Genomic DNA, 27499 nt, shown 5'->3' with positions numbered 1-27499 from the left:
CGAGCCCTACCCTCTCCCCTGAGGCCATGGAGAAAGGAAAGCCATTTAAACTGTTCGTTCCGCCGCGCCTGAGCAGCGGTCAGGTGTCTGCGGTCAAACCCCAGAGCAGCGCTCGGGCCGCGGGGCTGTGTCAGGTAAATGGCGCTGCTCTGGGGGCTGCGGGCGGGCGGTGGGGCAGGAGGAGCGGCGCTCCCGGGCAGCTCCCAGCCGAGCGCTCAGCCCCCGTGTGCCTGAAAGCGTCTGCGCCGAGATAGCTTTACCGGAAACCAGCGTTGACGATTTCAAATTAATTTCGAAGGCTTTTTTACTCGTTTTCTGTCAAAAACGGAAAGAACCGTCTTTTCCGGCATCTGCAATGTGTTTTAACTCCACACCACCGATGACAAATAAACGTACATGTTTGATGTGGTTAATTCTGAACTGTCAGTGGCAAATACACCGCTCATACCTTTACTTGCTTTGAATTATTGACCCCACCAGATCCAAGTGCGCATTGAAAATGAACTGTTGCTGTGCACTGTTACGTGAATTTTACAAGATACCTTTTCGAGTTGAGGCTTCTTATTAAATATGTTTAGATTCAGATACGATGCTGACAGGAAATGAGTTACAGTATTTACAAGATAAATTTCCGTGACTTTCAAAACACCTTGTAAAGTCAAATGTTTATGCTAAAGCTTAATCTGATGTGTTTTAGAAGTACTATTGGCAATAAAGCAAAAATAAATATGAAAAAAATACTTTGCTTTAACGAGTTCTTTACCGTACAGCTGGGAACAAACATGCCGTAGCTAGTAAGTTCATAGCTGTAATCAGAAGCATCCGCTTCTTTAGCCTCAGTATAGTCTATAACATAGCTACAGACCAACAGTTTGAAAAGCCACTGTGAACTATGAAGCAAGTAAAGTTCCAAAGCCGTTACTAATACTTGGGGCTTTCAAAATAGTAGGTAGTTGCTTTATTAATGGGAAATCCCATTTTCACATCAGCTGTATTTGTTTTATAGTTCCTCTTTACAAATCTACCCATAAGAAATTATTCTTAAATTTATGCAGGGTTTTAACAAATGCCCAGATGATGATTTTAATTCACCTTTTGTAATGACGAGTACACTGAACCATGGTGAAATCACTGATTCAGGTAAGAAAGACTAGATTAAGCATCTATCTTGCAAAATTTTAAAAAAGTTTTTAATGTCTTGAACGTTTGTCCTTAGTAGTTATATAAATTCATAGTGTAACTGTAACATAATTGTAGCATTGCTACAGTTGCACTTTTTTTTTTTTTTTTTGAAATTGACCAGAATTTCTTAATATTTCAGATGCAATTTCACAGCAAGTAAAACTTTGCCCTGAGATAGATGAAGAGGTCAGCTAAGTATAAAAGTTGCATTTAAATATAAACTTTGCATAACTAATTTCTTAGGGCCTCTTAATTTGTTCCTGAAACAGTGTCTAAAGCACTATTCAATACTAGAGGAAGTAGTCAGAGGGTAGTAATCGTTTTCTGTGTCTCCAGTTTAAAGCAGTGTCAGTTTGAGGAGGTATTTAATATTCAATGAACATACCTATAGATAAATCTTCAGATATTAAGGTGATTTCCATGTTAATAGAGCCTGTGAAGTGTGTAAGTTTTAATCACAGTAAGATTTAGGCACTCAACATTGTGAACATGTTTCTGAATAGTCTGATAGAAGGCACAAGGGTTGAAGTCAGAATATTCTTTGGAGAATCAAAGTAGGTTATTACAATTACCTTGTCTTTATTTATTTTATCTGTAAAGCAGTGAATTTACTGGAGTGGATTCCTCAAGCACTTGATTCTTCTCATTACCTCTTTGCCCATGTTCTGCTTTAGTGTAACTCAGTAAAGCTAATTTTTTGCAGTAGCTTCCTGTGCTTCCTAGATATGAAATGCTGGTTTCCACAAGAAAATGGAACATATTTCTTGCAGCCCATTTAATGATTTTCATATCCTTGAGGACTGAACATCTTTTAGCCCTAGCAGATATTAAAGTACAGTAAGAATTGTAAAGAAAATAATCATGATGCCACCAAAACAAGGATAGCATTAGGTGACATGAAACCTACCTGTAGAACTGCCTTGTAACCCATTGTTCTACCTGCCTAAACCACTGATCAAGCATGGCTTGTATAGTGGTTTAAAGATATTCTAAGAGTACAATGTTGGTTGTATTTTTTCTTGCTTTGTGTATGAGTTAGCTAAAAATAAACATCGCAGATCAAGATCTCTGTAGCTTGTTTTACTTAACCCAGCAGTGTCTATTGTTACAAGAGAGGGAATGTTCAGTGAAGAGCCTAAGAGAAGGAATCTTGGCTCTACTGATAATTCTAGCAAAACTTTATTGACTTTAGGTGAAGTGCAGTTAAATATATATCTATCCATTTAGCAGTATCACTGTATTTGAGGGCATTAAGTTATTTTTCACTTGCGTTTATGTCCCTTTCGTGTTCCCTAATGTCTGTTAATACATACAAGTACACAGATACATGAACCTTGTTTCCTGTATACAGAAGTTTGTGTCACCATCTGTGAGGAAAAAAAGAAAAAAGACTTATGATGTTATTAATTAAATAGCACTTGAGATTTAAATTGTGATTTAAATTTATATGTTTTAATAGAATATAGAAACAATGAATGAATTGTATTCAAAACTCTACAAAGAGGCTGAGAAGATCAAGCGATGGAAACTGACTGTAGAATCAGAACTAAATCAAAAGGAAAGAAAATTGCAAGAAAATAGAAAGATTATTGAAGCACAGCGTAAAGCCATTCAAGAATTGCAGGCCAGTATTGTACAAAATATGTTGAATATGTAAATTAAAGAGAAAACTCTTCCTGGTTTAGTATGAAAGTATTATTCATACAATTAAATACTAAAGGTTGTTACAGAGGTTGAAGAAATCATTTTGACCAATTCATTTGATGACTTTAAATAAGCTATTTGACTAGTTATTAATGACATATGGTTCTACTTTTTCAAAAGGAAAAAGTATATTTTTTTGTTTTAAAAAGTTGTTTACCATATTTTAACAATGCACATTCCATTATTGTATTATTTACATGCACATCATACTGTGGGGATGCAGAAACCTCCTCAAGATTGAATAAGCTTTCATCCTCCTGGTATGTGTAAACTATGCCCACACATATTTCTATACTCAGCACGTACAGGAAATGGTGCAGTCTTGCTTCATCCACATTTTTTCTCTTGCTGGTAGTGATAGAGAACTTTGTGATTAAAAAATATGTTTTAAACAACTTATTTGTCCTTTTTTGTTGTTTGCTTGCATCAACCTGCATAACCTAAGTCATCTTTGATTGTTTAACTTTTGCCTTGAGAAAATGGTTATTCTGAGAAAACATGCATATCCATAGTGTGCAAATGTATGTATGGATAACATGTCTTTAAGTGCTTAAGATCATGGTAAATTATTTTTTATTATATTTTCATGCAAACTAATAAAAGTTGTGTCGGCATGTAACATCAGATAAAGCAGATTTCAGTCTTTGGATGCATAGGAACAGGTTTTCATGTGTGTTTTGAATTGAAAGTATAATTGCAGTATATTTTTCAGTAACAATATATTTTGTATTTGTCTCCCATGAAATTAGTTTGAAAATGAAAAATTAAGCTTAAAACTGGAAGATGAGATATGTGAAAATAAAGACCTTTTAAAAGAGTAAGTAGTACAGTTAAATATAGATTTGCAAAAATAATGGGGTTTCTTGCTTAGAACTGCTTTGGTATGGAAAGTTAGATTTAGTTACTGAATTGTAAAACTCATGAAAGCGTTCACATTGTTACTAAATAAATGTACAAAGTACCATGCGTCCTTGTGACAACATATTATAGTATTTTTTGCCTTCTTTTAGAAACAGCACTTCAAGGCATCTGTGTAACCTACTCAAGGAAACCTGTACTCACTTCACAGAGAAGTCCACGAAATGTAAATGCTCTTTATATTGATTTATGAAAGTAAATTTACTTCTAGCTTTCTCTAAATTCCTGAAGGAAAAATCTTTTGTTTGGTTCTGAATTAGTTTTCGAGTTGAGATAAACTATATGTGGCTCAATGCATCAGAGTAAAGAGGAGAAGTGAAGCCAGAAGTCTAATACATGTATACTTTGTAATGCTATATTCTGAGGTTTTCTGAAGTTAATGATTGTTTGCTAAAATGTTACATGCCTGGGACCTACTTAGTTGTCTGATCCGGGTATGACAAGTGTTAGGTACTGTAAGCAATACTGATTAGCCACTAGCAAACGCTCCAGAGGAGTACACATCTCCTGAAATCTTGTCACACTTGTCAGTCACATCCATATACCTTGAATATATTAAGATATATCAGGTGGCACTTCTTGACTGTTTTTAAGCAGTAGAATCTGCTTTAGTTACCATTCTTTAAAAATAATTCTGGAGTTGGTATTCTTTTTGGAGCAGTTATAGATTCCTGGGGGAAAATAAAAACTCCAAAACTCAGGACACTATGAGTAACTAGCTGACACAAAATTTACGTTCTTGAGGTTTTTAAATATGTTATTGACTTGGGATTTTAATCTATATGACATTCAAAATTGTGAATAGTCTTTAAAATTTGCCTGACTTGATCCTGGGTACTTAAGAAGTATCTGACTCTTTTTAGCCTTGCTTCTACAAAGTCCTACATACACATTTACTGTACTCCCTTGATAGCTGTGTTTCTTATTGTTATCTTCCATAATTGTTTTCTTAAGGAAAAAAAAATAATACCAGTTTGGAAACTGGAATTGTTAAAAGATGGAGATACGGAGTATTGTGACAGTTCTCTAATGACAGTTCTGTGGTCATGGACATCTCTGCTGATGGAAGGAAATTCATTGTTAAACTTTATCTTACAGTTTTTCAGATGCTAACATTTTTGATACAGTAATATTAAACTACATTAATACTGTCAAAATTAATATAGCTATATAAATTGATTGAGAATTATGTTCTTTGTGGAAAAAAATGAGATTGGGAAGGTAATTTGAAAAGACGAGCTTGCTTGGTATTTTGATGGAACATGTATTTTCTTCAAGTTGTATAACTTTTGGTGTACTATACTTCACAATGATTTTTTTTAATAAGAGCCTGTAATTTCTTTTAAAATTCATTATGCTGCTTAAGCATAATGGCTTGGACAGCTGGCATTATTTTACAAAAGGAAAACCTTATGGTACATTCTTGCTTTGATAGATGAACACGAAAGAGAAGATACGAGACAACTACATGTGGAACTTAATAACAACGTTGAAGTAAGTGACTTAGTGTGCTAAAAACCTCACATGTGATCCAAGTTACACGCACATCTTGAGATATCTGAGTTGCATGTATACGTTGACATACTATTCATACAAAGAACATTCTCTGATAAAGTGATTAGAAGGTTCATGTGGGATGTAGGAAGTCTGATTTTCAGTTGCTTTTCAACAGTTAATTTTGTACTGTATATAATATATTCATTGTCTAAAATGCAACACTGCTTGGGAGCACAGATCTGTATAGTGTTTTCTGACTGCCATAATTGCTGTCTTTGTACCCTGTTTAACTTACCTGGTGATTTCAAAGAATGACTGAGATTGAAAGGATACTCTGGAGAAGTAAGTTCTGGTCCAACTTCCCCTGCTAAAAGCAGGATCAACTAAAGTATAAAAAGTGCTTCATTAAAGATTGCATAGGAGTGTGTTCAGTTAGGTTTTGAGTATGACCAAAGATGGAGATGTGGAATGGGGTCAGGTATGTTAGGATTATTTTAGTAGGTGTTTTTGTTTAATATAAAATGCAATATACTTACATAAAGATAAACATTTTAATGCTTTTTAATTTATAAAGCAACTGTGGTCTTGTCAAAGTCATATTTTTATTAATAATTACTCCAGTGTGGAATATAAGACCCTAATATATTTATAATAGAGAAATGTGAGGCATCATTTTTTGGGATTGATGAACTTGTTATTAAGCAGAGTCAGGGAGCACATGTTATAACTGTTAAATATTAATTATCAATTGTTGTAGCAACTCAGGAATATACGATGCCTTCTCCATTATAGTAGGGATCTACAATCATGGACCAGTAAAAATATCTCATTCTTGAAATTATTTATATCTCCAGTAGCATTCTGTTAACTCTGACTTTAGATTTTAATGATTTTATCTACAGATATGAATGAGTTTATAATATTGCTTGTTTACAAACCACAAATATTGTTTTTCAGTACTGGAAGCACATAGCTTTATATGAATGTACATTTCAAATTTTATTTTTAGAGAATGATAGTGGCATTTGAAGAGCTTCGTGTGCAAGCAGAGAATACCAGATTGGAAATGTGTTTCAAATGTGAGAACTATGCTTACTGCATTTATGTTGCCGGCTTAACCATTTTGTACTTCTCAGATTTTATTGCTTGCAGTTTCATGCCAGAAAGATAGGATGTGCGAGAATGGTGAACTGTTAACACTGATATTTGTTCTAAGACTATGTCCTGGAATCTCTCATTTCATAGTAGTAGAGTAGTAAATGCCTTTTACTTTAAAGGAACAGTTGTTGAAGACAGTCAGCTAAATTCAGTCACTTTGATAAGGCAATTTCTTGTCAATTATTTCTTATCCAAGTCTTATTCCTATAAAATAAGTTACATACTTCCTTGTGCTATGGTCTGCTTCTTTGCAGCAGGCTTAATGCTACCTCAGTTTCTCTTAGTTTGGGATAGGTCTTTTTCAAATTTCCTAGAAAAGCTAAATTCACTGCAACATCTTAGGTTTCCTCACAGACACAGTTTTTTACTTCTGGTTTAAATTTTACCTCTGATGAATTGTTCCATCAGCACCATAAATATTTTAGCAAAGGTGTGGACCCTGCCTTTACTCATACTGCCTGGACTCTTTATTGTTTTGTTTGTTTGTTCTAATAAATCAGATTTGAAATCTTTTTTTTTCTAGTAGTCACTAAACTTTTAGTTTTGTCCGTGAAGTACAGTCTATAGATGACTACATATTTTACGTAGCTGGTTTATTTAAATGATAGTATTCGAATATATAGCTACATAAATTTTAATTAAATATTGCTTTATTTATACCACTAATTGCTTGTCTTATTCTTACATGTGCATTTCTGCTAGTTTCATATAGCAGTCTATCAATTCATATATGCAGTAATGAACTAATTCTATGGAAAGTTGGCAGAACAGGTATTTTGTGTGATTAGAAATTTACTTCAAAAATTACCTGAACAATTCCTTTTAAGGAAAAAAAATGTATAACTGTACAATTATAAAGCAATCTTAAAATAAAAATTGCATTTAACTTGGAGAATGTTTTAGTTTATTAACTATTAATACTATTGTTTCTCAAAAGTAAAAGAAGAAGCAGAAAAAGTGGACAAGTTTGAAAAAGAATGCAAACTGGAAGTCAGTATGAAGGAGAAGCAGGTTTGCTTATTATTAAAATCTAATATGTAGGACTTTATTTTTGAAACAAATATTGTTTCTTTAATATTTAAAGTCTGCTTTAATGAATTGCTGATATATCAAATGAAATAATTGTTTTAAAAGTGCTTGGTTGTTTGTGAAATATTTGTATTTTTGAAGGATGGAAATTGTTATTGCAAATTACCTTTTGGCGGATTGTTCATTCTGTGTTATTTGGAATAAAATTTAAATTAGTCTGCTCTATCATAATAAGGGACATGTCTGTGACAGGATATAAAAGCACCACGTGAACACTAAATACTTATTCTGTTTTCTGTACGTAAGTTTGTCTGTATAAAGGTGACTCATGCAGAAGCATAAAATTAACAGAACAGTCATCACTCCATATAGGTAAGAAAGATATAGTTCATACCTGGTAAGAAGGAGAGTGGAAAGAACACTTAAATGCATATCAGACCATGGGCTGGTAGAAGAGGTTAGGAATCTGAGACTCGAGTAGGTTTTTTGTAGCGATGTTGAGGTATCCGTGATGGAAGACTAAATTGAAAAAAATAATTGTGACAGAAGTTTTTAGTCTGTAAGCAGAAGATTGAAAAGCAGGGTGTCTACATGCCTTTCTAGAGAGGTAAGGAGTATTTTGGGGAATCAGCAATGAATGAAAAATGAAAAAGGTAACACCTGAGTCTGCATTTCCATCAGATTCTGTTAACTTTTGCAATGTTCTTGTATCTTTAGTCTGTTGGTATTCATGTTCCGATTTTGAACTGAAGAGCTTTTTCATCCAGAGCAGTATGACTTGATCAATGTTTGACTAAGACATGACCACCTTATTTAACTTGAATGACAGCAGTATGTGTACTAAACATACATGATGTACAAAATGAAGTTGAAAATCTTCTTTTTTAGATTTCATTGTGATACTATTTTAATTTTGTTAGATTTCAGTTCTTACCACACAGAATGGTGAAAAAGATGATGCAATAAAAGACCTTAAGACTCAGCTGCAGGAATCAAAAAATAAGATTGCAGACTTAGAGGAAGCAAAAAGTAAGAGTCCTTTCTACTATATTAAAATGGTGTTGCTTAGGGACATGGTTTAGTGGGTGATACTGGTGGTAAGGGGATGGTTGGACCAAATGATCTTTGACGTCTTTTCCAACTTTAATGATTCTATGATTGTATGGAAATACATTTGTCTGTAGAAGTATGGGAAACAGAATGATGATAATTTCATCCTATTAGTCAGCAGTAGAACCTTTGGACCTTGCAGGTCATATTCAGGCCAGTTTGGAAATGAGCAAGATGCTGCTGATGTGGGAACTGGACTTGTAGAAACTCTCCTTATGTAAAATACAGGCCCTTATTTCATAATAAAGGTTTTCTTTTTAGGTTTAGGCTACACTTAGTTTTTGCATTGACAGGAGAGTTCCATTGCAAGGAACTTTTCTTCTCTTAATTTTCCATAAACTCTTGTGTGAAAATTGTTATGCTACTGAAAAGGTGTCATATACCCTGTCATTTCTTTTCTATAACAGAAGTATAGAAAGATATACCAGGACAAGGTAAAACCCTGTCCATATTCTGAAGATTGTTCCATTTCAGTTGGTCCTCAATAGTAAACATGGCAAGAGAGTAGTGTTTTTCATGGTTACTGAGTTGATCTATTTTCAATCAAGTTAGTAAAATTTTCCACATCTAATCTTTGCTCAGTAGTCCACAAATAGTAGTATTCTCTGTTCAACAAGACATGTTTCCACATCTTAGCTAAATAACCCCACCAGAATGTTACAGCTTTCAAATGGAATTTCATATTTGCAAATAGGCAAAAGTAAAAATATTTTCAAAGAGTTCTTCTATTTTAAGGGTGAGTCAAGCAATGAAAGCTTTTGAAGATTACAAGGAGAAAATATATTCAGTTTTGCAGACTTAGAGTCAGGTGCAGCTGAGGAAACTTAGAGCTTTAGAACTAGGTTTTCAGTATTTTAAAAGCCATTTATATTACAGAGTATTTATAGTATGTGATGCAAGTAGCTTTGTTCTTTAGAACTGAGACAATTTTCAGCCTCTCCTTCCGTGGGGAGTGGAAAGGCATGCTTTATCATAGAATTATAAAGTGGCTTGGGTTGGAAAGGAAATTGAAGATCATCCAACTTCAACCCCCCCCGCCATAGACAGGGATGCATTTAGTAACATTTTTATTCAAGATACATATGAGTGACTGCATTTTGTTAAATTTTATAAATACAAGCAATTTTGCATTTTAGGTAGTTACTTAATAAGTTGAATAATCATCTTGGAGGATTTTTTCCTTAACGATTATATGAGTACATTATGTAATTAACTGATTAAATTGTAGGAATATATTTACCCGTAAAACACAAATGCAAGCATATTTTAGTAAATGTTGTTTTTCTTAAATGTAAGTTTTTATCTTTTTGCTTAGGACTGGAAGAGGAAATGTTAAAAGAATCCCAGCTCAATCAAGAGTATTTGAGGGCAGAACTGGAAGAAGCCAAAGTTTCATTGCAAAAAAATGAGGTACAGTTTGTTTATAGTTTTCTGATATAAATATATGAGTAATTGCATAATTAACTGCTGATACTTTTTAGATATGGAACAGTTGTAGCTGTTTGTTACAACACGTTTAGAAATGTCAATTGTTTTGTAGGCTACTCAAAAGAGCTTAGAAACTGAACTGCAGACTGCAGTGAAAACATTAATTCAGGTCACTCAGGAGAAAGAAGCACAGATGGAAGAATGTAAAGAAACTAAGGCTTTGCATACATCCATGATAGAAGAGTTCAAGACTTCTACTTCCAATTTAAAAACCTTGCTGCAAAAAGAACAAAATAGGTAATTTAAACAGTTTACAATCAATGAATAATTTTATGGATAAAATACTGGATTGCTGAGCTGCTAGGAATAAAACCTAAATGTCTTGTGTGATCTGGTGTAATAACTTTTTGTTTTGAATCAGTAGTAACTCATTCAGTCATCATCAATGAGTTTAGCTGTAACCACTTTGGTTTTTATTTTTTTTACGTCCTTTGTCCGTCTAGACCTTGAAGACGGTTATAGAATCATAGAATGGTTTGGGCTGGAAGGGTCCTTAAAGATCATCTAATTCCAACCCTCCTCCCATGGGCAGGGATAGGGCAGGGATACTTTCCACTAGATAATCCTGCTCATGGTTGCACTGTTTGATTTTGTGTGGATGCAGTTCTTAACTAATAGAGCTGTCATCTCATTTGGAACTTTAAAGTTCTTTAATAATGAAACATTTAGTGAGGAAGATATTCTTCCTTACATGATAACAGTACTATTTAATACCAATCTTTATTATTCCTGTATTTCAGGCCTTCTGTAGTTTTAAAAAATATGTATATGTCAAAGAACCTAATAGCAACTAAAATCAACCTTTCTAAAAATGGGAATAGAACTGTAGATGTGTATTTTAAAACATTATCACAACAGAATTTTTTAATAAACAGTGATTTGGAGTACCTACCATCAAGGTATCTGCTAAGTAGTTGAAGGGTATGATAAACCCAAGAACAAAGGGAGACAAAACTGAAATTCTTATTTTGACACACCAGTTTAAATGCAAAGAATTTAATGTATTTTTTTTAATTATGCTGATTGATACTGGTCTATGAGAAAGTAAATCTTTGCCCTCTTGATTTTCATAAAGAAGTACAGACATTGGTATGCATATATTTGTTTACTTTTGTCTGCTGTTCAGAAGCTGTAAAAGTGGAATTTGATACATTTGATATATCATACGGATCATATTTCACATATCTTTGATATATCATCTACCTGTGGAAAAGCAATATACTTCAAATGCTTGTGGTAAGACTTTGTCTTACTGTCCTTAGACTTTCAAAAGCAGTGCTGTATACTGAACAACAACAACAAAATAATTAAAATTTTCTTAGATTGAAGAAATATGAAGAAGAGTCAAAACTGCTTACCTTGGAGCTCACAAATAAGTCTGCTGAGCTGGGTAAGATTTATAGAAAGAAGGAAGATGAGCTACATAGTAATAAGTATGTTTTCTTCTGTTTCTTGAAAAGAGACTATCCCTGTGTTGTAGCTGTTGCTTGAAAAAATAAATTTACCATAGTCTATACCTGCCAGGACTGCTTAAGTTTATTTTTACTCATCCTACTCCCACTTCTTTGGTAGTCATTGTATCTGGCAATAGTCAAACAGCAATGCTGAACAGACTCAATAGCGAGACCATACATGCATGGATGCTCCTAGAACTCATTTTGATTTCTCTGCATTATCCCAGTTAAGACTAATAGCAGGCCAGACTAGTTTCAGAGGTAGCGTTGGACTGCTGACTAATAGATTCCAAAAATTACTTCTGTAGCTTGTAGTAGAGTCGAATCACCTGCATTAAGCTTTCCTGCAGACTACTGTCCCTATGTTGGATGTAGAACAACACCTACAGTGGTTCACTATAAATATTGTTTTGATACCCTGTGAATTTTACATATGCACTCCTTAGCACCCAAACCTTTCATTGTTTTCCCACTGTGCAGTGTATGTCTATAGCCCTGATATGATAGATGAGAAATATAGTTTGATATATGTATTGAGGGAATCTAACAATAAAGTTGTTAAAAATTGCTGATAATGTTTCTCTGGAATAAGGTGAGATGTGACCTGTGATGATAACAAAGCAAAAATGAGTTTGGTGTTTAGTACTTGCAAAAAATATCAATAATGTTAATGTGCACCTAGAAAACACATTTCGAAGTTACTAATGAGTGGTTTCCTTTTTCAGCATATTCAGATTTTTTTCCAGAAAAACGCAGATGCATCAATACCTTGAGACTACTGCTTTGTAAACATTCTTACAGTACACACTCTAAGACTCGAAGCCACGGTTGTAGAAAATATAATAGGCTCTTAATTTTATTTAAGATGAATGATTAGATTAGCTTTTCTTCAGATGTATATTCATTAATATCTTTCTGAATCCCTTTTTTATTTTTTTTTAACTCTATATTCAGATTAAGTGATAATTTGGGTTATAGTTTATCTTTAAAATATCTGAACTTAATACAACAAGTTTTGAAAACTGGGCACTGTGAAAGGATAAATGCTTTATGTTGTCTTCTATGTATGTAATTTTTTCTGTTCAATTAATTTTACATTGTATATGCTGTAGAAGAGATGACTAAACTAAAATGTGACAAAGAAATGCAACTTGAAGAGCTGTCAGAAACACTGGTAAATGTTTACTTTCTTAGTTTCATGGCATTAACTTTTCATATGTAATCTCTCTTGCCTTCTAAGTACCTTATATGCCATATAAACACTGTCTAATCTGCCCTAATGTTGCTTTCTTAACTACCTTTTTAACTATTTTGATGTTTTCTTTGAAGCACTTACTTCCTTCCATTGTCTTGCTTGTTTGATTTTTCCATGTCAAGATTTCTGGTTATTTCCTCCTTCATTCACACCTAATCAAGTGCCACTCTCTATGAAAAGGATTTCCTATTTTTAGTTATGCCTAATATTCACTCCTTCCTCATCCTGAACCTTTCTGAAAAAATAATTTTGTGTGTGGGCATGATAAACATTAGCTCACATCTTGTGAACACAGCATATGATATTTAAGCCTGAAGGATTAATTGACACCACTTGGAAAAGGCAGTAGAATTTGTGAAAAGGTTATGCGTGATAAAATGAGGGATCTAATAAGCAATTTCCTAGATTTCCTAGGTTTCTTACTTCACAAGTCTGTTGCAATTATTTTACTGTTTGAGAGGTGTTAATTATGATGAGGTTTCCTCCATACTGCAGTGTTTAGTATCTATAAGGCATTGCCTAGTGTGATAATACATGTTACTTTTCAGAGAAAACAATTAGGAGTTTCAATCTGGAGAATGGTTTTATAACACCATTTTCCATGTATTCCCATTAGACTGGATGTTCTTATCTCCTTATAGGGATGTTTCTTGAGGTAATCAGCTCTGTTCTGTGTGAACTCTACTAAACCTCAGCACAGGCCCATTTTCTGTTATGGAAGTCTGAGTTATATGAAATACACTTCTAATACAGAATGACTTTAGTTATGATCTTGTATTTACTAGTCTAACAGGTAACTCCATCCATTCAAGTAAGATGGTAAACGCAAACCTCGTTTTACGTCAAGTGTATTTGTTCCTTATTCATTTAATTTTCTAAACATTTTCATTAATGTTCTTAAACAGGGTAAAGTTGAGGAACTTCTTGGGAAAAAGAAGGATCTTGAGGCTACTGTTGAAAATTTGCAGGAGAGAGGAAAAGAAATGAAAAATATTCTTCAAATTAGAGAGGTCAGAATAAAGGGTGATCCTAACATTTTTCTATAACTAGTTGTTACAGTTTTATCGCTTGTATATATATAACAAGAAACTTGATGTAGTTGGGCCAGTAGTCCATCCAGTGTAGTATTCTGCTTCTGAAAATGGTTCTATGCAGTAGAGTAGCCTCTGGTCCATCCCCCTTACATTCCTGCAGTAACTGTATTAAGGATGTTTGAGGACACATCCTTGTCAGTTCTCTTTGTTACCTGTTTATAGACTTACCCATGTCCAATAGTTTCATCAGTTTTTGAACATCTTCATACTATTAGCATCCATAGCCTTCTGTGATAAGAAATTCCAGAAATTCATTATATGCTGTGCTTAAAAAACTAAGTGTACATTGACACACATGCACCGTCTTTCTCCCTGGTTTAAATCAACTCCATGCCAGTGTATACACTGTATCAGTAGTTATTCAGAGAAAATAGTATTCAAAGCATTTATGTATTATAAACTACATCACATTACAAAGCTTGCCTTGTCTTGTAATGACAACCAATTTCTGAGCAGTTCAGAAAGCTTGTAGAAAGTAGTATCTCCGTAGTTCAGAATGCATTCAAAATGTGTGCTTATACTATCACATAGGACTGGAATTGTGATTTTTTTGTTTGTTTGTTTTTTTAGTATTTAGGTGAATTCAAAAGCTTATGATGTCTGAGGCAACACCATCTTTATTTAAATGCCCATGGAAAAGTAGTTTTGTCAGTACTTTTGCAGAGAATAGTTAGACTATAAAATAGGGGACATGTTCAACATTCATATCAGATTTCAAGATTTCACACTACCACATTACACCAGTGTTATGTAAAGATAAAGTCTAGCTAATTTATGGATTGTCTGTAGCTTTGTTTAATCTTAAAGCTTTGTGTCACCAGTTCTTTTCTGATAGCTTGCACGATCTGTAATTTACATATGTATACTCACAACATTTCTTCTTCTGCAGAAAGAAATGCATGATTTGCAAATACAGCTGACTACTAAAGTTGAAAAGGAACAGAGTTATATAGAACAACTTACGACACTGAATGCAGATCTTGAACGAGAGGCGTATGATGATTTTTGAAAATATAGTATTAGTTTAATTATTTTTAGTGTTACATAGAAGTTACTATACAACAGAATGATCTATGATTGTTCTCTAATGAAAATTTTGAATTTATATACACAGCATGACATCCTCTATATATTTATATTATTAATATATTGCAATATATTACAATATGTACAATTATATTATTACATGTTATAATACATATTACATATTATAGTACAATTACATATTATATGTACTATATTATATTATAATATGTAATTGTCCCATATTTCTGTGAGTTAGTTGTCTTAATATGAAGAGAAAATGTTTCTGAAATCATTGTTAACCCTGCTTTAATATAGATGTTGAACTACATTCTTGCCAACAGCCATTATATTTATACAACAGTCGACTCATTTTTGCTCCTCCACCTATTGCCTTTTCACATCACTATGACTCTATATTAAATTTGTTGCAAAGATTGCATTTGCAGGTACAGGCCTGGGCTTTTTTCAGTGTGAAGTAACATTTTATAACAGATAAATCTAATTTAAAAGGAAATTTCAAAGTGCACATTCTTATTTCTCTTGACCATTTATTTTAAATTAGACTAAAGAATGAGCAACTAACAGTGCATATCAACACGCTCTTATTAGAAAAAGAGCAAATGGACCAAGAGAAAAGTAATATAGCTGCAGAACTCAGGAAACTACAAGAAATTCATGAGGTAAGTTGTGAACTTCCAGCTGTTCTTAAAGGATAACATTCTGTTTAAAATATAAATCATATGGTAAACTTCAATCTCACATAGTTTTGTAGAGTATCTGAACTCTTTGTTGTCTTTAAAATACAGTATATGTGCAGTTATCCTTGTGAATGTAGCATTTCAAGATATTGCTTAAGATGTCACCTTGAATTTTACTTATTTTATTTATATGTTTATTTATGTAGGGTGATAGAAAAAAAGAAGAAAATACAAAGCTGTTAGTAGATAATCTGGAAGAAACAAATGGCCAGCTAAGGCAAGTAAAAATAAATATTGATGTAAAAAAGGTTGTTAAAAGAAGTAGGTTTGCTTCTTTCACAGTTAGTCTAAATGTTGTGTTCATATGTTGCTTTCTGCTATTTTAGATGATTTTTAAGCATTTTAAGCATTGTCGTTAAATTATGGGCCTTTTTCTATACAAAAGCAATTTAGTATTGGTGTTGGCCATGTAGAAGTTTCTACAAGTTAGTACTACCAATTGCTATGATTTTTTTTTTGCCATTTCTTCAGGTTACATTTAGAAGCCTCTCCTGTTCTGTGTTAACCTCTTAGCTGTGAATAAAATGAAAATTTAGGTTACGGGTTATGAATTAAATGTAAAAAAGTAAAATTGATTATGTTACATTTGAAGTTAGTCTTAGTACCCTGACAGGCAGCCTTCCAAATTTCATAGAAGCATTATGCTATTACAGATCAGAATATAATGGGAACATTTTTTCATACTTACAAAAACTATGTACAGATCAGATATTACCTTCAGTCACTTTGCAAAATTTAAAGAATAATCCCATTGAACAGCTTATGAAATTCTTATCAGTAGTAGTTGTAGATAACAAACCAGTTCTTTTTAGAAAATAAAGAATGGATAAATACTAAATAAAGCTGTATTGAAAATAAGTTAATATTCTTAAATAAATATTTACTAATATTTGGTAATTTGGCATTTAGAAATGAATTAGAGTCTTTGAAGGAGAAGATGGCAAAGAAAGGTGAAGAGATTAAAAGCAAACTGGATGAAAATGAAGAAAATGTATGCCATGTAATATGCTTTATCATTTGAAATAAATAACATATGTAACATTACCTGTAGGACATAATCTAAATGTAAAATGTATTTTATTTTATTTTATTTTTTTTATGCAAAGGGATATTTTCTCTTAAAACGGTTTTCTTCTTTCAGTGTTTCTATGAATTGAGTCACCATATATACATATTTTGAGCTCTTCCTGTTTAAAAGATAAGGACATTCACTGGGATGTTTACTCTTTATATGGAAGCTTAAGAGTCCAAATTTGTTATATTTTAGACAAACGTAGAACCTCATTTTTTTTTATTATTTTGATTTACCCATTTAGTGATGAACAGCATCCAGATTAGCTTTCAATATGAGTTTCAGTTTGAATATGTTTAAATATTTTTACTTTCTTATTGTATTGTCAAAGCACACCTGCTTTTTTAACATAACAGTGGATTTCAAAATTTTATCATGAAATTCAAAGAAGATATAGAGGGCACAAGATAGTTGCTTAATTTAATTAATTATATATATTTTTAACAAACAAATACAAAATGGGAATAAATCTAATTCTTTTTGACAGAACTGCTTTGAAATTGTAACGTAGTAGTTAGTAGTAATTCTATGATTATGCATTTTTCTTCTTTAAGATAGTACAAAAGTTCTGATAATGGTTTGACTAGATTTACAATTATAATTCCAGACTAAGAGTATTGAAAATGAAATTTCAAGAAAGGAAAGGCAGTTGAAGATTCTAGACAATAAGGTAAGAAATTTAAAATTTTCATGGACTGTAGGTAATTTCATACAAGCTAATTTTTTAAATCATTAAGCTACTTTTTTTTTTTTTTTTTTTTTCTCCATAAGCGCAATAACCACTGAAGATCTGGGTAGCTGCTGTTAAACTTGATGTTTGTTACTAGGCTAGCAGAATTCTTGTATTGCATGGTCAAAACTTGAGTTGTTGTAATGTGTTGGCATGTGTTTCAGTCCCACTGGAATTAACTGGACCCGTGCAAATGCATATTTAAGAACTTTGACAGTAATGTCTAACACACTGAGTCATTTTTAAGAGTTTATAAATTAATGTTTGAAGTATCTCTTTTAGTTGAATAATTTGAAGAAACAGGTGGAAAATAAAACAAAGTATATTGAAGAGCTGCAACAGGAGGTAAATACATCTTTTAGAATACTCAAATACACAAAACATGGTATTTTGAGGTTACTGTTACTATTCAAACATTTTAGTCTGGTGTGATTTCTTTAGATATAGCTATGTAAGTTAGAATGTTTCCTTTCTTACCTTAACTCTAAGCAAACCAAGGAATTACCTTTAGAATTACTTGATTTATGAAATTATTCTTACTTTTGTAAAATGCAATTATAGTAAACTCTTTAAAGAGTCTTTAGTAAACTGTTATTATTTTCATTTAGAACATGGTATCATCAATCCATGGTATCACATTTGGCATAATGATCTATTTCAGTTACCGATAATAAAAAAGACTTGTACATAAGGACAAATTGTCAGTAACTGTATTGTAAAAACTTACTTTTTTTTTTTTTTTTCTTGACATCTGTACGTTTTCAGTTGACAGCATTTGCCCAGAATAAAATCCCTGAATCATCTGCTTAGAATCAATTGATTATTGTATCTGTTCTTTCATTATAGCGCAACACAGGAGTAAATTTATTTATATACGAGCTCTGTAGAACAAAAGCAAGAGGAATGATGCATCTTAGTTTTTCTTCCTATTCTGCACCCTCTTTCCTTATTTTCTGTTGTTGCCCGTTAGGAGTCTTTCATAAAGTCATGAAGAGTAAGGAGCAATATTATTAAAACAGTTGAACACTTCCGTTTGGAAAACCGTTCTAGAACCTGAACTGTACTACAGTGAGAATACAGTTATTTATTTGCTTGCTGAAAGCTAGAATTCTGAGGATTCTGACCTACTATGTGAGGCTAAATTGTTGCATAATACTGTTAACTTGTTATGGTGATTGTTTTACTTAATTTTAACAGAACAAGGTGCTGAAAAAGAAAATGACTGCAGAAAGCAAGAAAACAAGTATTTATGAAGGGAAGGTAGGTTTAATTCATGTCACATGTAAGATAAGGGTAAAGCACAAAGACTGAATTTCTAAGTCCCTATGTAATTCATTATAAAACTTGTTCAACACATTCTTCATTGCGTGATGGATCTGGGATACAGATTTTAGAGAGAAACGTACATGAATTTTGGAAGATGCTTCATTTTCTAATAATTAGATATGGGGTTATCAGACTTGTAGAGAGAGACTTCATATATCAAGGAGTTATCAAGGAGTTAAGTCCCTTTGTTTTTTGGTTGATAGTATACCGAACATTATTCAGCGATGTCACTCCATTGAAAGAGAAAAACATTAAAAGAAATGCATGTATTATTTACTTTAGGCAGCTCCTTTATTGTGTTCTGCTATGGTAAGTCCTTTATTTGAATATTAGAATATAGTGCCCACTTTAGGGTACTTCAGGAAAGATGGGGACTGTTTTGAGGGTATTCACATGAGAAACTTAAAGGGCAAACTAATCAAAATAAATACTTGGTAGGAAAACGTATCATAAAAATGTTAAAATCTAAAATGGATTTGCAAGGCAGGAAATAAAATCTTCATCTCAATATTTTTTAAGAATATACAACATTTAGGGTGGCTGCTTAGGAACAGGCTTTTCCTATTTTTTTCTTAATAAATTATCATTAATATCAGCAGCTAAAAGGAGTTTCTCCTTTTTTTTAGAATTAAATAAAATTCTGAAAATAAGTTATTTATTAATAATCTGTTTATTCATTTCACAATTTGAAAGATTTAATCATAAACATAATACAGCCCTACTCCCAGATCTTAGAAGACTATTAATTATGCTTCATTTTTCTTACCTTGCATTCCATGCCAGCAATACTAAAGGGCTCTTTGTACAAAAGGCAGAATACTGGCAGATTGTTAACAGGCTATTCCTTTATATCTTAATGTTTCTTTGTGATTCACTAGCTCTAGTTTTAGGACTGCTTTATTGACAGTGATGCACAGAACTGTTATTATGGGCTGCCTTCCCTCTTCTGGTGTTGCTGTAGTTTCTAACTACCTTCAGACCAAAGTTCAACTCTATGATAAAAAAATGAACATTAAATAGGAAACAGTACAGTCACATACCTGAAAAGTACAGAGTGGCTCAACTTGAAAATAAGATGAAAAATAAAGTCATTGGCATATTTATTTTTGAACAAGTAACAGCAATAATTCTCCATTCACAAAAGGTGAATAAACTACAGCTAGAGATGGAAAATATGAAAAATCAACATAAGGAAACAGTTGACATGTATAAAAGAGAAATTGAAGCAAAAAGAGTAACTGAAAATAAATTACTTGAAGAGGTGAGAGTTGTTAATTTTTATGCAACTTTTAGTTAGTTTTTGATGTAAGATAATTTATCAATTCTTGATATATTTTATGAAGCTTTACCAGTGAGATTCCTTGCACTTACATAGCAGTCTTATAAACATAGATGGAACTTCTTGTGTATGCCTGTGAGCAAAGCTTTAGAATACTAGATTCTTTAGGTTGAAGCATTTTTATATGTCTTTAAAATAATAACCTAGCTAAAAAATCTTTTTGTCAGGATATTGTCCCTAGAAATTCTATTCTTGGTATAAGTACAGAATAAGAAAAAAATATATATAATTTTTCTCGTATTAGTGTTTTCCTGCCCACACTTTCTTGATGATAATATCAAAAAATGGTAGGGCAGAGTGCTTGAAATGGCCTTGTGGTTCAAAATGACACTTATTTGCCATGGAAGAATGGAGGTACTTTTAATCTAGATATTAGTTACCCATTTTAACAAAGTATATAAAGATGTAGGATTTGAAAAGCATCTTGAAAGCAAATGAAGACTACACTAAATAAAACTATACAGATTGTACACACGGAGGTGGGAAGAAATGTAACTAAGATTTTTATAATATGTTATTCTTAGTTGTTCATGAATTAAAGGAAAGTTGATACTAACAGGTAGAAAAGATGAAGTTACTTGCTGATGAAGCAACAATAACACAGAGAGAAATGGACATCAGATGTCAACACAAGATAACTGAAATGATGGCACTTATGGAAAAGCACAAAGTAAGATTTCTAATGTGTGATACTATGATAAATAAAAACCTTTCAAAACCAGAATTTACAGATTAGAAAGTGAGTCTAGGATAATGAGGTTTAACACACTTGACTTTTCATCATCTAAAAGTAAATTCACCTTCATATTTTGAAAGCATGTTTACTGGCAGATAAATTCCATTTATATAAATTTCTGGAAATCTTAACATGATGTGAATTAGTAGCACCTTAGAATTTCCAGTAATCTTTAAGGTAAGATGTGCTGGTGGCACTGGCCTTTTGACAATGTCTTGTAGGCTGCATTCTTTTTCATAGTATTATATTCAGAGACTGAAAAAAGAGGAGCGTGTATGTTTTTGTGCTTTGCAGGATTTATTTATTTATATAATATTCTAACTTCATTTGATACTGTCCTAATGTAATGCTTCTCAATATCAGTTTGGGCCTCTTTTTATGAGGAGATTATTTATTGAACTTCAGCAGTATAACTTATTTTTGTCATTTTCTACTGTGCAGATAACATGCATAACACTGCCTAGAAATAAAACACTATTGCCCCACAAAATAACACTGCTTGTGTATTTTCTGTTGTGCAGTTTCTGCAGAAGTGTCCATGTTTGTTCCTAGTGCTTTCTGAAGCTCCAGAAGAGCTTTATTACCAAAAAAAAAAAAAAAAAAAAAGTATTGTTTTGAGACTAGATAGATCTATAACTGTAACATTTAGTCAAATAACTTTTTTTTTATTATTTTTAACACAGCATGAATATGATAAAATGGTTGAAGAAAAGGATACAGAGTTAAAACTATGTAAGATAAAAGAGCAAGAGCAGTTGTCATTGAAAAGAACTTTGGTAAGGCATACTCTTGAGCACTGAATAATTAAATGGAGGAGTTGCTGTCCTAAAAGGGTAATATAAATGTAATATTAGATTTTTTTCCCTATTTATTGTTCCTTGTTTTTTAAGAGTCTGATTTAGTGCGAGTGAACAGTAAGGAACAACTCACCAATTTCTGTGTACTATATTTTCTTACAGATTTTAATATGTACATTAAAATACTAATTTTCTAGAGCTTATTTAAAGTAGCTGTGCTTTTCTGTCTACTGTTTCTAATAGTGCATTATGTTCTAACATCACTGTCTGGTTACAAAATTTTAGTATTAAACATTTTGATTTTTTTATCCCCTTCTCAAAAGTATTTTTATTTCTTGCTTTGAACAGTAGTACTTCAGTTTTCTTTTTAAAAGAAACAAAACTTCAACTCTAGAGTTGTATCACTTTTTTTTTTTTTTTTTTTTTTTTTTTTCCTTTCTGGTAACCTTAGCTTTGAGAAATGTTCCGAGAGTCAACAACCCCTCAAGTCTTTTATGAAAGACTTGAAAACTTAAGTTATGAAACTTAAAATGTAGTATTTTTCTAACTTTTCCCTTCACAGGATAATTCTTTACAGCATGTTTTTATTAGACTTTTTTTTTATAGAAGGTGTGACACATCAAGCCAATATTTTTTTTTTATTCTTTTGAATTTATTTTTATATAATGAAAAATCAACTTTTTGATCATGTGTTATTTTAGTGATTGAATTTTCTCTAAAAGTGAATTGTAAATGCTACTCAGCATAGTAACTTTATGGTTAAATTAGCTCTATTGAACAAGTGGAATTTTCTTTTGTTTATAATGAATATGAAATAATGTCTCATTTGGACCATTTTCTTTTTTCCAGGTTAAGCATAGCTAACCCTTTCCATTGATTTCTTCTAATTGGTTTTAGGAAAGCGAACTGTCATGTTTGAAAAGTGAACTGTCATCCCTTAAGGAGCAGCTTAAAGTAGAAATTGAACAGAAGGTATATTTATATATTTAAGGTAGCAGCCTGGGTGACATGCTTGGCCTGGTCATATGCACTGTAACAATGATAACTGTGAAATGGGTTTCTGATTCTAAGTCTTGCTGTCTTGAAATGAGAGCTTGATGATCCCTGAAGTCATGATGTATAATTTCTGGTGTTTGTGAATGTTTTACATTACTCCTGAGTAGATAAGTGGGAGCAAGGAGAGATTAAAACCACAAGAAGAGCTGTTAATGCTTGCAGGGAAAACGCTAAGAAAGCCAAAGCCAATCTTGACTTAAAACTGACAATAGACATGAAGGGCAGAAAGAAAGGCTTCTACAGGACCTGCTGCTGAATGTGGCAGGAACTTTGGTAACAAACAACATGGAAAAAAGGCTGTGGTACTCAGTGGGACCTGGAAAATCAGGAACAAGGTAGACTTACCCTTGGTGGAGGAGGATCAGGTTAGGGAATCTTTAAACAAACTAGCCAAATGGAAGTCCATGGGACCTGGTGGGATACATCCATAGGTGCTGAGGGAGCTGGCCAGTATCATTTTGTAATGGCCACTCTCAATTATCTTTCAAATGTCATGGTGACTAGGGGTGGGTCCTGAGGAGATGAAAAAAAAACAAATTTCATTCTTATCTTCAAGAAGGGCAAGATAGAGGATCTGGTGAACTATAGGCTGGTCAATGCTACCTCAACCCCTGGGAAGGTGATTGAACAAATAATCCTGAAAACTATTTCCAAACATATGAAGGACAAGGTGATTGGGAGTAGTCAGGACAGATTTATGTGAAGGAGGAATCTTGCTTAACCAACCTGGTTGCCTTCTGTGGTGAGATGACTGACTTGGAAGATGAGAACACTGGGAGTTCTTTATCTCAAGCTTAGTAAGGCTTTGACACTGTCTCCTACAACATCTCCACAGGCAAACTGATAAAGTTTAGGCTGGATAAGTGGACAGTAAGGTAGACTGAAAACTGGCTTAACTGCTGGGCTCAAGGGATTACAATCAGTATGGTACAAAGTCCAACTGGAGGCCAGTCACTAATGATGTACCACAGGGTTTGATACTGGGTCCAATGCTGTTTAATATCTTAATTAATGACATAGATGATGGGACAGAATTCATCCCCAGTTAGTTTGCAGACGATGCAAAATTGGAAGGTCTGATACAGCAGATGATTTCAGAGGGATCTGGATAAATGGTTGAACAGGAATCTGATAAAGTTTTTAACAAAGGGAAATCTGAAATCTTGCATGAAGTATACAATAACTCTTAGAACCAGTACAGACTGGGGGCTGACCAACTGGAAAGCAGCTTTGCAGGAAAAGCCCTGGGGTTCTGGTGGACAGGTTGAACATGAGACAGGATGTGCCCTTGTGGTAAAGAAAGTCAACAGCATTTCAGGCTGTGTTAATCATGAAAATGATTAACAGATCGCAGCATCTGACATAGAAAAAAGGACTGAGAGAGCTGGGATTGTTTAACCTCAAGAAGACAAATTTCAGGGGCCTATTATCAGTGCGTGTAAGTACCTGGGGTTGGGGGTGGGGGAGGAGGCAAAGAACACAGAGCCAGATGTTTCTCAGTGATATATAGTGAAATGACAAGAAATAATAGAAACAAAATGAAGTACAAAAAATTCCATTCAAACACAAGAAAAAAGAACTTTAACGGTAATAGAATATAGGAGGAGGTTGCCCAGAGAGGCTGTGGAGTCGTGGAGATGTTCAAAACCCAGCTGGACGCTGTTGTGAGCATCCTACTGTAGTACACTCTGCTGTGTGCAAGGATGATAAACCAGAGGATCTCTGGGTCCATTCCAACCTTAACTATTCTGTGACTCTGTGATTTCGTGACTGCTACACAGTATTCTTCAGCTAGCAAAGAAATGTGAAATAGAATTAAAAGTCAGTGAAGTAACACTAACTTCAATAAACAAAAATGTTTCTGTTTACTTGAGTGAAATAATAACTAGAAAATAAAACATTTACTACCTATCCCACAACTCTTTTTGAGAATTTTGCAAAAGAAACGCCCCCAAATATGATTCCTGAAAATGAAAAGAAGCACAAGGTAGTTTTAATGTTATCATTAAATAATTAAAAAAATTGGTAATATGTACCTAAGCAATCTAGATTAAGTTCCATGATAAATAATACATGCTGGCCAAAAGACATTGAAATGCTTTTAATTTAAACCTTTTTTAATTTTAGAAAACACAAACTTACTTTACTGAGACACCTAAACCTCATTTAGATCTGGACTGTACATCTATTAATGTAAAAAAAATATTGTCTCAAAATATTCCTGTAAAAGTCAACATGATGGAAAGTAAAAAAACATCTCCAGCACCTGCAAAAAGTCCCTTGGGTAGTCGATTATTAAAGGTTTGTAACTCATGATAGTGAATTGTTCTTGTTTTATTTTTTCTGACTATTTATTTCTCTATTTAACTTCTACTGAGAAAAACTATTTAAGCAAAAACAATCTTATTCTTGATGTCACTCATTATCAGTGTCTTTCTGAAAACTTCCCTGCAAGCTTTTTTGTTTGCATTTTCATAAATGTTGGTTACAGTATGTACATAGTGACTACAGGTCAAAATAACAGATGAATTTCTTTAGATGAGCTTAAAGAGATTAGATAGTGTGTGCCATAAAACTCAGTTCTTCCACAGAACTTTTTTTTTTTTAATTGATTTGTTTGGATCTTTGTTTCATGCTTTGAATTGAAAGATAATTGTTACACAGTATCTCTCTGTTGTCTGCCTGGATGTTCTGTCTGTTTAGTTCTAAATTCCATAATTACCATTGAAAATGTAATTTTAAATGCCATCTTTTTCTTTCGCAGACATATATTGTAAAGACTCCCCCAGTACATAAAATGCAAAGTGAAAGCACAAATCTGCTTTCAGAACAGAGGAAAAAGCAAAAAGTGCTTCTGCAGCTGGATGCTCAGTCAGATAGCTCTGAGCATAGTGATCTCTTGGTAAAAATCTGAGAACAAATAGCATGATTAATAATTCTTTATGCACACTGATGTATCTAAGAATGTAAATAAGGCATGTGGGCTTCTGTATACAAATCTATTTATGAGTGATTTTTTATTTCATTGGTTCTTTCTGGAAATGTATTTATATGTACATAATTAGTAACTTTATGACAGAATACTGCAATATAAAATTATATATTCAGTTTTATAATGAATTTTACATTGTTTTTATTGGAACTGCTGAGGTTTCATAGTGATATCTTAACTTTCTTTTTCATACTACAGTATTCCTATTGGGAAAGAAAAGAGATTTCTGAATATAATATAATTAATTTTTTTTTCTTTTAATTTAAGAGCATAGTTTCAGAGGAAGAAATGTTTAAAAAATTATACAAAGATTATCCACAAGCTTCACAATTATATGCCATGACACCAAAAAAGGTATGCTACCTTTTCTTCACATCAAAATGAACAGTAGATCAAATTTGTTTTAGAAACTAATGAATGGCTTTATTTTTTCATCTTAGAAACCGACTACATCAAACCTGAAAGCTCCAGGCTCTGCACTGAAGCTTACAACTATGAGAAAAATGAGAGAGGCTGGGTGGACTGCAGTTTCCAAAATGGACAGGAAAAGAAAAATTAAAGAAGCTGAAAAACTCTTTACTTAAAATACAAAAAAGACTAGTGCCCAGCATTATTTGATTAGTACAAGCACAGTATTATTATTCTTTGAGAGTTAGTACATTGTTGCATTTTTCTGTCTTGTTCAGTGTGTTTAATACTACATTAATTTTATTTTTACAAATAGTCCTTATAGCACTACTGCAATCTGTGGAGCATTTTAAACATTTCATTCACTATACTATAAAAAGTCTTTTTTGAAATTAGTCCAACTATGAATAAAGTTGTTTCAAAAAAATAAATCTGGCATTAGAAATACTGGCTGTAATAAATTTCAGTTCTGTTATGTAAAATTTGCTCTCTTTTTCGTAACCTATAATTAACAAAACGATATTTAGTAAATGAAACGCTGAAATGCATGCATTTTTATGTGAAATTGTCTTGCTTTTTCTTTCATTGTAAATGTCAGAACTGTCTTTTTAGACTGTTTTGTTTGCAATAGCTATTACTTTGGTATGTTAGAACAGTTTTGGAACTTTTAAAATTGGATTTTCAATAGTATTATGTAGGTATAAGAAGATTTCAGCTTCATTAGGAACAAAATATGTACACATATTTTAAGATTGTAAACACAGTAGTAAGATGTCATTAAATTGTTAATTTGAAGCATAAACTGTGGAACCATATGTCGTTGCTATATTTATTAGAACACAGATATAAATCACCTGACAGCTTTCCTAAGAATTATACATGCATGTTGCCAAGTTTCCATACAGGACCTTCATCAGTGAAGAGTCTGTCTAATTACCTACTGCCTGCCTATCAAATTGGCAGTCAAATTGATAGCATTACAACCATAATAAAATGAAAATTGTTTGTGACTTTTACCACTTAGTGTTATTATGATATTGTGGGGTATTGTCATTCATTCATGATAATCCTGTAGAAGACTTGTGGCTTGTCTTTGGTGGTGGCAGTGGTTTTGTTGTTGTCATTTTTTTTTCTTTTAATTTTGTCCCACATGTAGACATTTCATATCTTAGAATAACAGGAACTGACATCTAGCACTCTTCAGTTAAATGTAACCAAATATAAAGTGGTCCACCATAGAAGCAACAACAACAAATAGGACTATGAAGTACTTTCAGAGCATAAGTGGAAATTGTTGGCATATCACATGCAACAGAGAGAATTGCCCTTTTAATCTGTGCTTGACAGGATATGCTACAGCTAATCCTAGG

General features: G+C 32.8%; 1 protein-coding gene across 1 annotated transcript; it reads left to right on the top strand.

The window, feature by feature from the left end:
- The first annotated feature begins 6 nt into the window (after nt 1-6).
- SYCP1 (synaptonemal complex protein 1) lies at nt 7-27139 on the top strand. Its single transcript, XM_084498097.1, has 30 exons — nt 7-134; nt 1056-1140; nt 1322-1368; nt 2642-2806; nt 3636-3703; nt 3897-3970; nt 5240-5298; nt 6311-6380; nt 7397-7470; nt 8409-8517; nt 9914-10008; nt 10139-10323; nt 11409-11476; nt 12653-12714; nt 13701-13805; nt 14779-14882; nt 15478-15595; nt 15820-15890; nt 16583-16673; nt 17353-17415; nt 17758-17820; nt 18673-18735; nt 19946-20062; nt 20700-20810; nt 21560-21652; nt 22571-22645; nt 24857-25030; nt 25494-25631; nt 25989-26075; nt 26162-27139. Exons 1-30 carry the CDS (start codon nt 27-29, stop codon nt 26303-26305), a joined length of 2886 nt encoding a protein of 961 aa, XP_084354223.1. The 5' UTR covers nt 7-26; the 3' UTR covers nt 26306-27139.
- The last annotated feature ends 360 nt before the right edge of the window (nt 27140-27499 follow it).

This window comes from Aythya ferina (assembly GCF_964211825.1).
Source record: "Aythya ferina genome assembly, chromosome: 25".
Taxonomy (NCBI): Eukaryota; Metazoa; Chordata; class Aves; order Anseriformes; family Anatidae; genus Aythya; species Aythya ferina.
Note: the sequence above shows the minus strand (reverse complement) of the source record. Positions and strands in the feature narration are given on the sequence as shown.

Excerpts from the sequence above, each read along its gene's own strand:
- SYCP1 (XM_084498097.1), top strand. The coding sequence starts at position 27 with ATGGAGAAAGGAAAGCCATTTAAACTGTTCGTTCCGCCGCGCCTGAGC. Across the intron at positions 13,806-14,778 it reads ATATTCTTCAAATTAGAGAG|AAAGAAATGCATGATTTGCA; the intron begins GTCAGAATAAAG and ends CTTCTTCTGCAG. Across the intron at positions 25,632-25,988 it reads CTGAGCATAGTGATCTCTTG|AGCATAGTTTCAGAGGAAGA; the intron begins GTAAAAATCTGA and ends TTTTAATTTAAG.